General features: G+C 52.0%; 1 protein-coding gene across 3 annotated transcripts in view; it reads right to left on the reverse strand.

Annotated features, from left to right (window-relative positions):
• ANKDD1A (ankyrin repeat and death domain containing 1A) overlaps positions 1-17,376 on the reverse strand; it is a 34,926-nt gene extending 17,550 nt beyond the window's left edge. For all 3 annotated transcript variants that reach the window (XM_084887352.1, XM_084887351.1, XM_084887350.1), the window contains exons 1-6: positions 17,255-17,376; positions 12,670-12,773; positions 10,478-10,576; positions 8,955-9,053; positions 6,518-6,622; positions 5,759-5,857 (exon numbers count right to left, since the gene is read on the reverse strand). In XM_084887352.1, the coding sequence (XP_084743478.1) occupies positions 5,759-5,857; positions 6,518-6,622; positions 8,955-9,053; positions 10,478-10,576; positions 12,670-12,773; positions 17,255-17,288 (540 nt within the window). In that variant the 5' untranslated portion in view covers positions 17,289-17,376. The remainder of the gene's footprint in view (positions 1-5,758; positions 5,858-6,517; positions 6,623-8,954; positions 9,054-10,477; positions 10,577-12,669; positions 12,774-17,254) is intronic.
• Positions 17,377-18,079: the final 703 nt, after the last annotated feature.

The following is an 18,079-nucleotide window of genomic DNA, read 5'->3' on the forward strand; positions in this document are numbered from 1 at the left end:
ACCCGGCCTGCTCACACCTTTATGATTTACTTGTATCCCCTGCTCATGGTTTATTGTCTGACTCTATTGGCAGAACATAAGCACCACAGGGTGGGGACTTCTGTCCATTTTGTTCTCTGGTTTCCCCAAGTGCCTAGAATAGGAGCTGGGCACACGGCAAACTCTCAACAGACATTTGTTCAATCCTATATAATAAAGAGGCAATATGCAAATTGGCCATCACTCCAACACACAAGATGGCTCTCCCATGTGGACACAAGATGGCCGCCACAAGATGGCTGCCTGGGGAGGGCAGTTGTGGGTGATCAGGCCTGCAGGGGAGGGCAGTTAGGGGCAATCAGGCAGGCAGACAGTTGGGAGCCAGCAGTCCTGGATTGTGAGAGGGATGTCTGTGGGATCGAGCCTAAATGGGCAGTTGGACATTCCTCGAGGGGTTCCCAGATTGGAGAGGGTGCAGACTGGGCTGAGGGACACACACACACACACACACACACACAAGTTTCGTGCACTAGGCCTCTAGTGAGTAAGTAATGTGATGGGAGCTTCACATCTGCCTCCTGGAACTAGAGAGCCAGAGGACTGGTTGTTGCCTCACATGAGAAGTACAAAAGTAACAGTGACAGAACCAAGAGGCTCCATGGTGGGCGGAAGGCACAGTGTTCTTTGTATTAGAAGTCCACGAAGGCAGCCAGCTCGGGGTTATCCTTAAAGGAATCTCACTAAGAAGGACAGCCGGAAGGGGTGTGAGGGCCCCAGCAAAGAGGAGGACGGCTGGAATCGGTCCCTAAAGAGGAACCACAGAGGGAAGACCAGGGCAAGGACCGCTGAGGGACCACGGAAGCATCCAGAAGGGAAGATGAAGCCTTGGCCATCTCTCACACCCCAAAGGCCCACATCCGGCTGAACCAGTCACGGGGCCCCTCACTCAGGCTCCTTCCTCGCGCTGGCCTGTCCCGTTGCCTCCGTGAGGGTGGACATTCCCAGTCAGGCACAGATCTTCCCAGGGCCCATGAGGATGTGAACATACACCAAAGACAAAGCAGCACTTAAAAGAGTTGAAAACATGCCCGCTCCCCCGTCATAGATCCACACGTACATAAAACAGCGATACCTATGTCATGGGAACAAAGGCGAAACATTTACGTGTCTTTTATGACGACAGTTATAGCATATTCATAAACAAAAAACAAGTTTAAAAATCCCAACTGCTTTGTTCTGCTTCTCTCCCACCTCTCTGCACATGTGCATTTGGCAGCCTAGTCAGCTCTCTGCACAAGGATCAGACTGTGGGAATGTGGCCATGGGGTTAGTCTCCTTGATCAAAGAAATGCAAACGAATCGACAAGGGCCCCCAGCTAGCAGGGCAGGGCTTTCTTCTTCCTTCTGGGGTATAAATAGCCACATCCTGCCCTTTGAAGCCGCAGGTGGCAGGGACATCTACAAGGACACTTGAATTCGGCCTGCGTAGGGCAGGGGGCTCAGAGGCAGGAGAGCCAGCGATAGAGGCTAGGCCTGGGGCCCAGTGACCTCTGCCCTCTGCAGTGGGAATGCCCAACCTCTCCACCCCTGGGAGGCCCTATCAACATCTCCTCGATGTACCAGTGGAATTAATCACTTCCTCTGGATGCTCAAAGCCTCTCTACCATCACAGCACCTGTGGCACACGTGTGCTATCATCGTTACGTCATTGTGTTGTCTGACAGGTGGGACAGCAGGAGTCAGACCTTCAGTAGCCCAGGGCCTTGCAAAGCTCTCTTGGCTGCCCTCCCCGGATGAAATACAAAATGAAGATATTCCTCATCTGAGCACACGGAACTTCACAGGGTGTGCAATTTTAATGCTTCTCTCTAGAATTTCTGATTGCAGACTTCTGAGCAAGTTCATCAAAGCTGGGCTAGTAGGGCTGCCATAACTCAGAGGCTGAGTATTGACCTATGAACCAGGAGGTCACGGTTCTATTTCCAGCCAGGGCATATGCCCCGGGTTTCAGGCTGATCCCTAGCAGGGGGCATGCGGGAGGCAGCCAGTCAATGATTCTGTCTCATTATTGATGTTTCTTTCTCTCTCTCCCTTCCTCTTGAAATCAGCAAAAATATATATTTTTTAAAAGCTGGGCTTTTCTCTTTCTCTGGTTTTGGTGCTCTTGCTCTCCTGGGCCCCGGGCAATCTTTTTGCCTCCGGAGTGACGTGTCCCGGCAGGGGCTGTCCTTCCCCCTCTCTGTAACCCTGCTTCCTGGCACAGAACATCTCCAGCCATGTTTCCAAAATGAAGGAAAGCAGCCTAATCTGATTCTCAGGCCCCACGCAGCCTTTCCATCCCAAGAGGATGAATGCAGACAGATGAATTTGGCGCAGACCTGAGGACCCAGTGCCCCAGGAGGCAGCCTGGTGAGAGGAGGAGCACCGGCTAGGCGTCAGGATGCTGGCTCCAAAGCCAGCCTGGCCTTGGCCTCGCTGTGTGACCCGGGCTGAAGCAGTCCCCTCCCTGGCTCTCGTATCCACGTCTGTGAAGTGAGAGGGCTGAACTGGCCCCCAGGGAAGATGCCTTCCAGTTCAAAGACCCTGCGAGGTATTTGTCCGTGAGCCCTCGGTCCCTAGCACAGAAATCGCACTCCTATTCCGACCAAGCACGTTAATCAGAGCATTAAAAACAGAGTTCATCTCTTTGTTAAAAGCTTTGTTTAGAATCTGCTGCGAGACAGCGAGAAGCAAGGAGAAAACCAGAAGGAGGCGCGGAGGAGCTGGAAAAGCCCAAGGTACGGAGACGCAGCGCGCACGGAGAGGACGGAGCCAGAGAGGAGGGAGGCCGAGTGCCTGGTGGGCGTTCCCTAGCGGAAAGGAGATAAAACTCCGACTGTGCTGGGCCCCCGACTGCTCTGAACCCCCGTTCTAGGCCAGACCCCGGGGACCCAGGCTCATCCAGAGGGAGCTGGGCTGTAAGGCAGAACCCGGGGAAGCGGAGAAAGGAGGTCCCGGAGGCGCGCACACTGCCCCCAGAGAAGGGACGGTCGGCTGTGCCGCGGGATTGCCCTGACGGGAAGGAGACTGGGGCTCCAGACTGCTGTGAACGCCACCTCCAACTCCGCTTCCAACTGAAGTGAACCCCAATACCGGGCTCATTGGGGGAGAGCATAGACTGTTTGGCAGCAGGCGAAAATCGAGGGCACCTTTCTCTCAGAGGCGCCAGCAGCGAGCACTGAAGGACCCGCATAGGGCGGGGCTGACGGAAGCCAAAGCTGCAGGCTCCCCCCTGAAACTCCGTCCCATCTGTAACTGCGAAATGCGACAACAAAATAGATCACAAACGAAAGAAATGGAGGACAAAAAGCGTCTGGATATAGAGTTCAAATCTACGCTTATAAGGTTTTTCAAGAATTTCCTAGAAAAGATGGATAAGGCCCATGAGGATATGAAAAGAGATCAACTAGAATTAATAAGGAGTCAACAAGAAATGATAAGGGATCAACAAGAAATAAAGAATACATTGTCTGAAATAAAAAATATTTTACAGAGACCTAAAAACAGAAGGGAAGATCGCAAGAATCAAGTCAAAGATTCGGAACATAAAGAGCCAGAAGACACTCCTCCACAGAAGCTAGAAGGCAAGAGAATCCAGAAAATTGAAGATAATGTAAGAAACCTCTGGGACAACTTCAAGCGAACCAACATCAGAATTATGGGGGTCCCAGAAGATGAGAGAGAGCAAGATATCGAAAACATACTGAAAGAAATAGTGACAGAAAACTTCCCCCACCTGGTGAATTAGACTTACAAGTCCAGGAAGCGCACAGAACTCCAAACAAAAGGAATCCAAAGAGGACCACACCGAGACACATCATTATTAAAATTCCAAGAGCAAAAAACAAAGAGAGAATATTAAAAGAAGCAAGAGCAAAGAAGGTAGTAACTTATAAAGGAGCACCTATACGACTGTCAGCTGACTTCTCAACAGAAACCATGCAGGCCAGAAGGGAATGGCAAGAAATATTCAAGGTGATGAATAGCAAGAACCTACAGCCAAAAATAATCTACCCAGCAAAGCTATCACTCAGAATCAAAGGCCAGATAAAGAGCTTCACTAATAAAAAAAAGCTAAAGGAGTTCATCACCACCAAACCAGAATTATATGAATTGCTGAAGGGGGTTCTTTCAGAAGAGAAAGTAAACAAAGATAAAAATTATGAACAACAAATACGTAATTATCAACAAGTGAATCTAAAAACCAAGGAAATTAAAAAAATCTGATGAACAATATTAACTGTTGAATATAATAGAATCAGAGGTATGGAAGGGGAGTGAACTGACGATTCTTGGGGAAAAGGGGAGAGGGGGGCGTGGGAAGAGACTGAACATAAACTGTGCACCTATGGATGAGGACAATGGGGAGAGGGGAAAGGGCAGAGGGTGGGGTGGGAACCTGGTGGAGGAGAGCAATGGTGGGGGGAAAAAAGGAACATTTGTAATAATATGATAAATAAAAACTTATTAAAGCACACCTCAAAAAAAAAAAGAAAAAGAAAAGAAAGCATTGATTTAAAGGAGATATGTTTGTATTCAAATTTTGAAGTATATTTGCATGTCATTGGAAATGACCCAGCAAAGGAGAACATAACAATACAAGAAGAAATAAAAAGGCTGCAAAACAGACAAGTTACAGAAATGGCCCAGGAAAATGGGTTTCGAGCCCAATGAAGGTGTCGACCTTGGATTGGAGCCAGAACTCTTTTTCCATTGGAATTGGGGGTGGGGTAGGCAGAATATTTTGGTTCTGGTGCAGATACAATAAAGGACTTGTTGATGGGAAAAAAAAAAAAAAGAAATTTTCTAATCATAAAGTTATAAATAAAATAACCTGCCACCCTAAAAAAAAAAAAAAAATAGAATCTGCTGCGACATACACTGAGTGGCCAGATTATTATGATCTTTGAATGCATAATAATCTGGCCACTCAGTGTGTGTGTGTGTGTGTGTGTGTGTGTGTGTAAGAGAGAGAGGCTCAGTGCATGAATTCGTGCATGGGTGGTGGCCGGGAATGGGACATGGGTGGTTGGCCAGCCTGCCTGCTGGTCAAACTCCTGGTTGAGGGGACAATCTGCATATTAGCTTTTTATTATATGGGATATACACTGAGTGGCCAGATTATCATCATAATCAGAGATCATCATAACCTGGCCCCTCAGTGTATTTGCCTAATGATTTGCAGTGGTCCATTGGTACAAGTCATTTGTAGGGTAGTCCTTCCCGTCCCCATCCCTCACTCCTCAGATTCGTGAAGTGCTCCCTCCTCAGTGCTCTCACCCTACTTTTGCCATAATTGCTGTAGCTTACTGAACCACAAAGAAAGCAAATGACCACAGGAGGGTGGCTACTACCCCCCTGACTCTTCCCACACCCTCAACCACAGATGTTCCCAATGGAATCACAGTCCACTCTTATCCACTCCGGGCAGCACTGCCAGCCAATCCGATTTGCCATTCTAATTCCCCATAACTGTATTAGATTGTAGCTCTTTACTAGGATTGTGGCACTGAGGTCCTTGAGTAAGAAACTGTCTTGGGCATCTCTGTGCCCCTCACCTGTAGCACAGAGTTGGCCCAGAGAGTGTGTGTGCTCAAAAAATGCCTGCGGGGTGGACATCGTTCACTCTCTGGTCTTTGGGCTCCTGCCCCTCCAGCAGGTTAGAGTCAGAAGCAGGCCCAGATGAGCTGCCAGCGCCCACCCCTCTGAGCCCAGCACCCGGGACCTGCGGTCTCAGTACCTTGTCTTTGACGCTGTGGTCACAGCCAGAGCCCACCAGGAAGTCCAGAGCCTCCAGCTGCCCGTACGCAGCAGCCAGGTGAAATGCTGTCCTTCCCAGCTGCCGGGAGGAGAGGAGAGTGAGCTTTTAAGTTCTGCCCACCTGGACTCTTTCCCCAACCATGCTGGGCTCACCGTGGCTTCTCCTGACCCAGACACTCTCCCCTCTCCTGGCCCCACACCCCCAACGTCCCAACAAGACCCCACTGGGGTTCCCTCCCCCACTGAAATCCTCCTGTGGCTCCCTGCCGCTTATTGAATAAGGGACAGAGTCCCGAGGCTGGGGGTCGAGATCTTCATGAGGGACCCAACCCTTTGGCCCTCGCTCCCAATACTCTGACCCTCCTGAACTCACACGCAAAGGGCCCCTCTCCACCTCTCACTCTCTAGGATGCTCTCCTCTGTGTGGGACAGCCCCCTGCTGCCCACTGGTATTGACAGAATTCAGTTCCTCCACCAAATGCCACCTCCTCCAGGAAGCAGGAAGCAGGGGCTTCCCTCTCTCACACGTCTCGTCCTTATCAGAGCCTCTCTGACGGCACTGACCATCTTTCTGCTGGTCTTGCTCACGTGTGCCCTCATGTCCCTTCTAGGCCAGCAGCTCCCTGAGACGGGGCCCAGCCTGCACCAGCCAGAGCTCCAAGGACACACCTGAGGACGGGGCGCGAGTGGCCCCGGAAGCCCGGGCCCGTGGAGAGGACAGGCTTGATGCCACCCTCACCTTGTCAGCGTGGTCCAGGGCCACGTCCTCCAGGTCTTCCATTATGAACGCCAGCACCGGCACGTGGCCCTTCTGGGCTGCGCAGTGCAGCAAGGTCAGACCGTCCTGAAACAAGCCAGGTGGTCCCTGCAGTGTGGGGCGGAGACCCTTCTCCCAGGCGGTGAGGAAGGAGGTCTCCTGGCCCCAGGGGCAATGTGAGGGAGGGAGGTTTGCAAACGTTGTGTTTGCAGCCCAGAGCCTCTACTCTGGCCTTCCGTTGAGCGAGAGTGTGTAAAGCACTGCTTTTCCAATAGATCACAACAATCAACGGGTTATAAAAGTCAACAGAACAACAACACTTTACCGCTTGACAGGGGTTTGGGTTATACTGGAGTAGCATTTGTCAAATCGCAGAGAGTATAAATTTAAGGTTTGTGTATTTCCTTGTATGTAAGGAAATTAAACCCTAGTTAATAATATGTATGCTGAAGTATTTAAAGGAAGTACACTAATGCCTGTAATTTATTTTTAAATGCATCCAAAATATGTAAAGAACTCTAAAAACTCACCAATGAGAAATTAAATAACACAATTATAAAATAATTTGGACATCAAAATCTATGGATGGCAAATAAGCTCCTGAAAAGATATCTGACATCATTAGTTGTTACTGAAATGCAAATTAAAACCACAAAAGAGTTCCCAACAACAGACTACAGAAAGGGGAAAATGCCAACAATCTTACAGTGAAGAAACCTGGCAGTCTCTACTTTAATAACTGATGAAAAGTGATATCGTAGTTTATACTAGTAATTAGAAATATATATTTGGTCTTTATCCCTCTTCCTATATATATATATATATATATATATATATATATATATATATATTATTGATTTTTTTACAGAGAGGAAGGGAGAGAGAAACATCAATCAGCTGCCAGCTGCCTCCTGCACACCCCCACTAGGGATGTGCCCGCCATCAAAGTACATGCCCTTGACCGGAATCGAACCTGGGACCCGTCAGTCCGCAGCTCTATCCACTGAGCCAAACTGGTTTTGGCTATACCTCTTCCTTGAGCAGAGCTTTCAAATTTCCTAAGTGCTAAAAGCGATAAAGGTGTCTTTTATTATGTTAATGAGGTAACTGCAAAAGCCCCTAATGTAAGGTTGGGGCCTGGTTGCCCGGGGAACCAATCTGGATTAGAAGGTTGAACCTTTGTCTCACCCCTGACATCCAGGAATGGAGGACCAAAGATTGAGTCAGCACCAATGGCCACGGACTGCATCGCTCATGTCTGTGTAATGAATCCACAAACACCCCAAAGGAGGGGCTTCGGAGAGCTTCCCGTTGGTGAACCATAACACATCCATGTGCTGGACCCCAAACTCCACAAGGACAAGATGCTCCTTTGTTCGGGGCCTGACCCTGTTCTGGATGAAAAGGGGCCACATGCTAACCTGACAAGCTCAGGGAAGGTCTGCATGGTGACCTTGAAAACTCAGAGACCTAAAGTAACTGATAGATCCTCCCTTCCCCCAACTGATGGACAGAGTATGGGAATATGATGTAAACTGCACCAGCGGCCTGGACATTCCTGAGCACCTTATATGGACTGTACATTGAACCACCAATCAGCACCTCCAAAAACCCTAAGCCCCCAATTCCTAAGTACCTAAGTGCCTAATCATGTGCCTTATAGGAAACCACCAATCAGCGAGTGCCAAGTACCCTAAGCCCCACCCCTTCCTGTTCTTCCCCTCAAAAGGCGCCTTCACCCCTGCATGTGCTGTTATCAATACTTTCCCCTTTGAGGCAGCCCGGCAGGTGTCCTTCTCCTCCAATAAAGCCTGTAGTCCTGGTTTTCGGCCCTCTGTCTCATCTTTCAGTGACCACAAAGCATGGTCTGAAATTAAAGCTTTTTGAAATAAAAGGCCATTTATAATGGGTAGTCATGTCTTAGGCCTGTATCTAGCCTGACAAATATCAACTTTGATCTTAACTGAGCCTACAGTCTTTTTGTATCTACGATAACATGATAACATACTTTTGGAATGTCAGGGTAACTTCCCTTTTTCCAGACCCCTTAGGGCACAACCAATGCACCAGGAGGCCACAGAGTCCCTCACCGGTACTGCTCTGACCAGCCTCTGGTCAGTCACAGCATCCAGAGTGGTAAAGAATGAGGGGATCAGAAGAAAGAGGAGTTCAATGTTGGGAAGAGGCACCTCTGGCCCTTTTCCAAGCGCCAGTGGGAGCAGCGAGGGCCCCAGTTTCACCTGGTTGAGCTCAGCTGGGTTTTCAGGAGGCAAACTGGGGCAGGCAGAGGCGTGTATGTGGGACCAAAGGGAGCAGCGACAGGGCAGGTGTCAGGGGTGGGGCACACCTGTGCAGGTGGGTCAGGGGACAGGGGACGGGGGTGTGGGGTGGGGACAGGGGCTGCCAGTTGAAGCCTTACCTTGTTCTCACAGTGGATCTTGGCCCCCGAGTTAACCAGGATCTGAAGAATCTGTAAGTGGCCAAACCAGGCAGACAGGAGAAGTGCATTCATCCCAAACTAGGGGAGAGGACACGGGAGGAGGGGAGAATGAGGAGGTGTGGCTGCTTTGCAAAGTCACACAACCATAATAAACCAAAAGTGCCACCCAGGCCAAGGAGCTCCCAGCTTTAGGAATTTAAAGTCCAGGACATGCCGAAACCGGTTTGGCTCAGTGGTAGAGCATCGGTCTGCGGACTGAAAGGTCCCAGGTTCGATTCCGGTCAGGGGCATGTACCTTGGTTGCGGGCACATCCCCAGTAGGGGGTGTGCAAGAGGCAGCTGATCGATGACTCTCTCTCATCGATGTTTCTAACTCTCTATCTCTCTCCCTTCCTCTCTGTACAAAATCAATAAAAATATATTAAAAAAACAAACAAAAACAAAATAAATAAATAAATAGATAGATAAATAAATAAATAAATAAAAATAAATGAAGACCAGGACATTTTTAAAAACAGAGGCTGATACATTATTGCAAACTGTCAGGATAGGGGAGGTTGCTAAATAAAACAGCTGCTGTCTACTGTCACCATGATTTCATAAAGAGGGACCCTTTTAACACAAAAATTTGGAAGGAGCCAATCTCAGAATATACTCTTTCCCAATACAGGTGGGGGGTTTTTTTGTGGGTTTTTGTTTTGTTTTGTTTTGTTTTTGTGTGTGTGTGTATGTGTGTGTGTATGTGTGTGTGTGTGTGTTTTTATTGATTTTTATAGAGGAAGGGAGAGGAAGAGATAGAAACATCAGTCAACTGCCTCTTGCACGCCCCCTGCTGGGGATTGAGTCCACAACACAGGCATGTGCCCTAACCAGGAATGGAACCGGTGACCTCTTGTTACATGGGTCAAACGGTCAACCGAGCCACACCAACCAGGCCAATATTTAAATTTAGACTCTTAAATGTGTCCCTGTCAAATGTCATCGTCGGAATCAGCCCTTCCCACAAACCTGTAGAGCTAATTTCGTGGACCCTGCTACTCTCCAGTGCTCAGCAACGTGCTGCTTGCCAATTTGCTAGTCTCTGTGCAAGTTGTTGGTTTAAGGATTAGACAGGACAGTGCCTCGTGGCATACCAAGAGAGCCCTGCCTTCTGGGGTCTTCACTGACCCAATCAGTCATCTGTTTTACAGGCCATCTCTCTCCTTGCCCTCGTGGTATGTATCCGCAGGAACTGAAAGGCCCTCGGAAATGGAGAGACCTTTATGGCTGGACAGGGGGCAAATGGGACCACTGCAGTGTCAGAGCCCCTAAAGGCTCCCTGCCCACTCTGCACCTGTCATCTGCATATCAGCGGTAACCTTGGCAACGGCAGCTGCTCATCGATCCAGAGTGGGCTTCCCCACCCTGAGACAGACAGACAGACAGACAGGCAGACAGGCAGACAGGCAGACAGACAGACAGACAGACAGGCAGACAGGCACGCCTCCAATGGGGTCCCGTACCGCGTCCTCATCGTCCACGGCAGCCTCGTGCTCCAGGAGCAGCCGCACCGCCTGCTCGTGCCCCGCGCCTGCGGCCCAGTGCAGGGCCACCCTGTCCACCTGCCGGAGGGAGGGGTCCTGTGAGGCACTGGCGGGCTGCCTGGCCCACCCCACCCTCCCCCACCCCCCGCCACAGGCCAGGAAGCTGGTCTACAGCCTGGGAGGCCTTCGCCAGCTCCAGTGAACAGGGACTGGGGCCCCAGTGGCATCCTGGCCGCTCCCGCCTCCACAGGGCAGCAGCTGGAAGGCACGTAGTAAAACACAGGAACCAGATCCCTCTGTCCCCCACCTGCACCTCTCCACAGCTCCCACTGCTCTGGGGACAAACCGCATGGCCTGGCCCTGCCTACCCCTGCTTCTCAGAAATGCCAGCCTCCCCACTCTCCCCCTGTGGCCTGTGGTTTCCCTCCAAGTCCCTGAGGGCCCCTGAGGGCCTGAGTTCTGTCCCCTCTTTCCACAGAATGGGTCTGAGGGCGCCTGACCCCCCACCTGGTTCTCACACCACCGTGGCGTTTATGATGGTATCTGGCCCTCTGAGCAGGCCTGGTGGAAGCCAGTGTCCCTCCATAGTTTTCTGCTTGTTGGGGGACAATGAGAGAACCACTAATTCTCAGCGTGGTGTCTCTGCCTGGAACACTGTCCTTCTTCACTGGCTCCTAAAAACACCTCTTCCTCAAGAAGCCTTCCCTGACCCCTCAGGTGGGACAGACCCCTGTCATCCCCGTGGAGCTCAACCTCTCACCGTGGGATGAATTGCTTGTGATACTCAGTCCTCCCCCACTAGACTATCAGCTCCAAGAGGGCTGTGTCATGGGTTCTGCTCTGTCCCTAGCACCTAGCACAGAGCTGGCACAGAGTAGTAAGCCCTTAATAAATACTCATTGATCGAATGAATGAGTGAGTGAATGAATGAATGAGTGAATGAATGAATGAATGAATGAATAAGTCAGGCATTAGCATCCTATCATCCAACAAATCCATGCATCCTTGCTAGTGCTTGTCTAGGAGTTGAGACCAAGGCTCCAGTCATCAATAACTTGCTGTGTGACCTGAGATTACTTGCTGCCCCGTCTGTGCCTGCTTCAACACATGAACAGGATTAATACTTTCTCCCCGCCCCCCCCCCTCTCTGGGTGAGTGAGGATCCCGGGAAACAGGGGGATGAAAACCTCAGAAACCCTGTTACTATTACTGAGTCCCAGGAAGGCTCTGAGGACCCAGGTCATACCCTTGTCGTGTCACCCCAGACAGAGCAGCCTCTGCTGCAGTCAGAAATCCTGCACCCAGCCTGTCAGCCTCCACTGGCTAGCACCCAAGCTGGCATCTCCTCTGAGGTGCTCCCAGAGCCCTGAGGCGGGAGGTGCTCCCCGGGTGGTGCTCAGGCCTGTCCTCAGTGTCCCCACCAGAAGGAGAGGCTTTGCCCTCTGTCCTCTCCCCCGGCAGGGCTGAGGGCCACCTCACCTGCAGCCCTCAGAGCTAGGTGTGTGCCCCTCGCCCGTTAGCCGTGCCCCGTCCCCCAGGCTTCATGTCTGCTCTCCCAGCCTGGTCTGTGAGTCCCTGAGGGCAGGCGGGGGCCCACAGCAACCTGACATTCAGGGGGCACAGAGGCCCTCAGAGAACAGAGCTACACGGCTGACTTGTGCATGCTCAGCCTCTCTTGGTCTGGTCACTCTTGGTCTCAAACCTAGGCATCACCCCACCTTTGTCCCTCCAGGTTCAGCTCCTGTCTGCTTATCTGTCAGCCTCTGACTCCTGACCTTCCTTGGAGGCAGGTATGCCTTTCAGATGGGTCTTCTCAGTGTCTATACTAATAAAAGCGTAATATGCTAATTGGACCGGACAGCTGGACGACCTTCCAGACGTCCTTCCGGACAACCTTCGGATGAAGCGTGGCTGAGGGCTGAGCCCCTTGCACACATTTCATGCATTTCATAAGCTTCCAGTAGCTTATAGAAGTGTAAGCTCTGGAATTACCCGTCTGGCTCAGAATCCTGACCCTGACCCTGACCTCGGGTGAGGCCTCAGAGACCTTGAGACAATGTGGACGGACACCCTGCAAATGCAGATGCAGATACACACTCCCTAAACCCTCCCTCCTGGGGGCGGCGTCGCTGTCCCCATCCCTCCAGAGCGGGAGGACCCTGTTTACGCACGTGGTTTCTGGCCCTGACGTTGACTCTGCTCCTGATCAGCTCCTTCATCCTCCCCACGTTGTTCCTGCGGGCAGCCTCGTGGAGCTGCCTCTCCAGAGGAAGCACTGCGGGGAGAAGAAGGGGAGTGGGGTGAGAGTGGGGGACCCCACACTGCATCCCACGGCGCAGTGGACAGCCCCTCCCTGGCCCTGAGTGTCTCCTGGGCTGGGGTCTTCCAAAGGAATGGAGGGGGGGGAGGGGGTACCTCTCCTCCATTCCTATGTGGAGCCATCCCCAGACAGCTTGCGTTTCCTTCTAACTCACCACAGGTCCACACGGCCAGGGCTCTGGACATGGGAGACCGTGGGCAAGACCATCCACAGAGTAAGGCGTGTGCCCCTCACCCGTCAGAGGTGCCCCATCACCAGGCTTCCTGTCTGCTCCCCCGGAGCTGCTCTTAAGAAGGGAATGGGCTGAAACCGGTTTGGCTCAGTGAATAGAGCCTCGGCCTGTGGACTGAAGGGTCCCGGGTTCAATTCCTGGTCAACGGCATGTACCTTGGTTGCGGGCACATCCCCAGAGGGGGTGTGCAAGAGGCAGCTGATCCATGATTCTCTCTTATTGATGTTTCTAACTCTCTATCCCTCTCTCTTCCTCTCTGTAAAAATAATCAATAAAATATACTTTAAAAAGAATGGAATGGAATTCATTCCCCTCGGAGTCCATATGCCTTTTCCACAGCCCAGTATGGAAAGCAGCCAGGAGCTACCGAGTCCTGTGCTGCGTCAGGCCCTGCAGAGGCCTGCATGCTCACCTGGCTGCTCTGTCTTCATCCTTCCACCCCTTCTCTCCTCTCCCAGCGAGGGGGCCTTCTCTGTGGCCTCTGTGCACACCTCTCACCCTCATCATGCACCTCTACTTCAGACAGTCTCAGACTAACTCAGACAGTCTCAGACTAACTAGAGTGTAGAGCACACCTGGGAAGGCACAGGGTCATTCTTCAATTATTGTCAGCTGAACCTGAGAGGGCAGGGCGGGGCAAGGATGAGCTCCCGACTCCACCCCGCAGGGCGGAGTTATCCCTAGCCCTCAAAACCCCTGGACTGGGAGAAATTCGCGCTCTTCCGCCATGCTGCCGGCTTGGGTGGGAGGAGCACATGCTAGCATGGTGAAGGCTCTTTTGTTTATTGCATCGGACTTGGCTCCCTGGTGGTCCTTGGGGGATCACGAAGTCTGGGCATAACAAACCCAGTGGCAGTTTGCAAGGCCACGCTCTGGGAACACGCTTTGCCAAAAAGGCAGACATTGTTCTCAGCACTGGCTCTTATCTTTGCCCAGGTGTCAGTGAGTGGGTTTTGATATGTAAATCCAGTCAAGCACCAGGAATGCAAGAATGCAAATCATCTCCTTTGTCTTGACTTTTGGTGAAACTTCCTGGTACCTGGGGGTATAAAGTAAACATGCTGGGTCACTGTCTCTCCATCAGAAGAGGGCAGCGGTCCACCCAGTCCCAGCTTTTTCCTTCTGTCTCTGTGCCTTGTCTCTTTTATTTCTCAATCCCAAGCCCCTCTACTCGAAGAATCGGATCATCTCTCTTTCCGTGCTGGACTCGGAGAGAGAGACCCGGCCACACTGGAGAGAACCTCAGAGCGCCCCTGCATGAAGGGTTAGTGGCCAAGTCAGGAGGGATCAGGCCTGGTGACCCCCATGCTGCTATTGTCCTGACTGCTCGTGGCTGAACCTCAAGCTCCTTGGGGGCCCTTCCCAACCCCCCTACAGCTCACAGCAAGCCCAAGCGGGGCACAGGGAGGGGTCCACAAAACTCTGCTTCCAGCCGAAACCGGTTTGGCTCAATGGATAGAGCTTTGGCTTGGGGACTGAGGGTCCCGGGTTCAATTCTGGTCAAGAGCATGTACCTTGGTTGCAGGCATATCCCCAGTAGGGGGTGTGCAACAGGCAGCTGATCGATGACTCTCTAATCGATGTTTCTAACTCTCTATCTCTCTCCCTTCCTCTCTGTAAAATATCAATAAAATATATTAACAAAAACAAAACAAAACTCTGCTTCCATGAGTGACACTAATGATCCCCAGACTAAGAGATGCCTGTCCCTCCTCCAGAAATGCTTGGACACACAAATACTTTCTGGCCCTTTGAGGAGCCATTACAAGAGGTAATCTTGTGGTTTTATTGCTGCCAGACCCACATCCTGCATGTACGGTACGGTGTGAATGTCTAAGCCCAGGCTCTGTCCAGGGACAGGTGACCAGCGATGCATTGAGGTGACAGACAGGCCTGTCATCAGCTTGGTTTGCCTGATAAATTCCACATGGCTTCCCAGAAGTGGGAGAGGGTCTTAGGCCTTCTGGTGCCTCCCAGATACAACCTGTGGACCTCAGAGTAGCTGCCCGAAGGCAGTCAGCTCTGGCTGAGTCATTGTCTAGCTGTATGACTTAGTTACCTCTTTATCCTGTGCCTCAGCTTCACCATATTCCAAATGGAGACATAAGCTGCCCTCCAGGGCTATTGTAATGATTAGATATAAGATATGAGAAGCCTCTAGCATGGCTGGTAAGTAGTGCCACCATTGTCAGCACTATCATTCCTCCAAGGTAAAAGATCAGAGATTAAATTCTGGTGGCCGTGACAGGAGATTTGTGGGTTGGTGGACACATGGCACAATATACAGATGTTGTAACATAGAAACCCACACCTGAAACCTGTATGTTCATGCTGACCAATGTCACCCCAATACATTTAATAAAATAAATTCTGGTGGACAGAGACCTGGAAGTGAGCTGGGGAAGCCAGGGAAGCCCCAACCAAGGAAAGTGCCCTCCCTACCCACCTCCCTGCACTGCTTTTCTCCATAACACCTCTCACCATGGGCAAATGCTGCTTCACATGTTTAAGTTTATAGTCTGCTTCCCCCATTATAAGATAATCCCGTGATGGGAGAGATTTTTGTCTGATTTGTCAATTACCATATCCCCAAATTCAGGCCCTGGCAAGCATATATGTGTGTGTGTGTGTGTGTAATTTTTAAAACATATATCTTTTTGTTGATTTCAGAAGGCAGAGGAAGATAGAAATATCAATGTGAAAGACAATCACTGATTGGCTGCCTCCTGCATGCCCCCTACTGGGGATCAAGACCAACCAGGACAAGTGTCCCTGACCAGAATAGAACCTGCTGAAGCAACTTCCCCACTGGACAGTGTGTAAATCCTTACTGATAAGATAGTCTGTGTCTTACTGGAATCACCTGCCTAAGGGCTATAAGTGTATCTCAAACTGAATAAAAGGATGGCAAGGCCGGAGCCCAAACGAAGTCCTACTTCTTGGCTTAGGCTCCCGCCTGGCCCCCCAATTTCCAAATTATTATTTATTGTCTCATCTCTTTCATTTGCTTGCGGCCCCTTCTCCAGATCCCGAACCCTGAACCACGCGGGACGTGGGTCTTCACACTGGCTCCCCGGCTTTTCCTTCCTTCACCCCTTGGCTGTAAAGCACGGCCCGGGCTTGGGGAAGGAGCTGGCGCTGCAGGTGTGAGCTTAGAGAAGCCGGGGTTCTAGTGCTCACTCCGCCTTTCCACAGCAGGATCCTGGGCTAGTCCGGCCCAGGGAGTCTGTTTCTTCAGCTGTAGCATGGCAGGAGGGTCAAGAAAAAGTGAACTGGAGAGATCCCTTCCAGCTCTGACTCCCTTTGTCTTAGCTGACGCCTCGGGGCTGTGGGCTGGTTTGTGTTGGCAAACAGCCAGGAGTCCAAATGGGAGCAAGCTGACCCTGCAGAGCCCAGATCAAACTGTCTCCTCTCTTCCATGCATCCTCTTTGTGGCCACATCTAATACACAGCGCACTCCAACCCTTGAGCCTCTGCCCAGGCTGGGGCCTCTGCCCAGAACTCCACCCCACACTCCCCCCTGCATCTTGCTGCACACTGTAAAGGTCCGGATCAGGCGATCCTGTCCCAGGCAGAACACAGTACCCTTTGAAATGGCAACTTGATGGAGCCCCTCCCCCACACCCATCCCCTTGAGGACGCTGGCTGGCACCCTCCTTCTCTCCCCTCTCCCAGCGGATGCCCCCATGGTTGCTGCTCCCTGGCCTTGAGGCCCTGGCACTGGGCACACCATAGCTCCTCTGCTCTGGGTCTGTTTCCCCATCTGATGTGGTGACCGCTCTCCCCGCCCCGGGGCATGCTGGGGAGCTGGGCCTTCAGCCTGTCCACCGCTCACTGACGGTGACCGCGGCCTCTTCCTTAACCAGCCTGAGCCCCAGCTCTCCTGCTGCAGAGATGGAGACAGCGCTAGGTCCCTCCCCCAGCGCCGCCCTGAGGACCAGGGAGCGCCGGTCGCTCCGGGCACGCGAAGTCGGTCCTCGGCCAGGGATGGCATCGCCAGCCCATTGCGAGCTGATGTCGCCGGTTCGCGGCCAGGGCCCCTCGGCCCGAGGGCGCCACAAAGGAGCCCGAAGCAGCGAGGGACGCGTGCACCGAGCCAGTCCCAGCGGGGTCGCCCCGGGGAGTGCGGGGTGCGGGGTTCGGGGGGTGGGGGGATGCTCTGGTCCAATGCCCGCCCCGCCCCGGCCTCGCAGCGCGGACTCACGGCAGTCGGTCTCCCCGGGCAGGAGCTCCTCCATGCCGCCGCCGCTGCAGCCCGCCCGCCCGCCCACCGCAGCCCCGGAGCCGGCGGGAGGGGAGGGAGGGGCGCGGAGCCGGAGCGGGACCATCCAGGTGCAGGCGACAGCCGCTCCCCTGGACCCTCCCGCTTCCTCCACTTCTCTCCCCTCCTCCGGCTCAATCTGTCCCCTCCTCCGGATCAATCTGTCATTTGTTTGGAGTATGTTATTTTTGTGTTTGGCTTATTACAAGATAGTATCCTGTGTGCTCTGGCTTATGAAATCATTAGAATTCTTGCAGCAAACTTGTGCGTAAGTAAATTGCTGGCAAAGACAACTCGGTCTCTGAGCATTGCTTTTGCTGCCCCCTCCCCACACGCACACACATACACACACATGCAAACAGTGGTAAATAGTTGCTGGTCTTGTGCCGGCACTAGGGAGTCAGAGGCTGCACTTGTCTCTCTGCTTAGACTGAGCATCAGCTCTGTGAGGGAAGAAGGCTGGTGTGCCTAGAGGAGGGAACGGGTGTGGAGGCAGAGGTTCTGGCCAAGTGGATCAGGAGTGGCCCATGGGCAGCCCCCGGAGAGGTGCCTGTACTGAGTGGGCAATTTGACTGTTAGTGGGAAGGAGCATCACTCCGCAGAACTGTTCACCCAAAGGCAAGGGGAGGGAGATGGGGGAACAACAGGACAAGCTGTGTGGCCCTGAACAAGTCTCTCTCTTTTTTTCTTCTTAAATATATTTTTATTTATTTCAGAGAGGAAGGGGAGGGAAAGAGAGAGAGAAAAAAAATCCATGATGAGAGAGAA

Source organism: Pipistrellus hanaki (genome assembly GCF_964339955.1).
Source record: "Pipistrellus hanaki genome assembly, chromosome: 1".
In the NCBI taxonomy this organism is placed as follows: domain Eukaryota; kingdom Metazoa; phylum Chordata; class Mammalia; order Chiroptera; family Vespertilionidae; genus Pipistrellus; species Pipistrellus hanaki.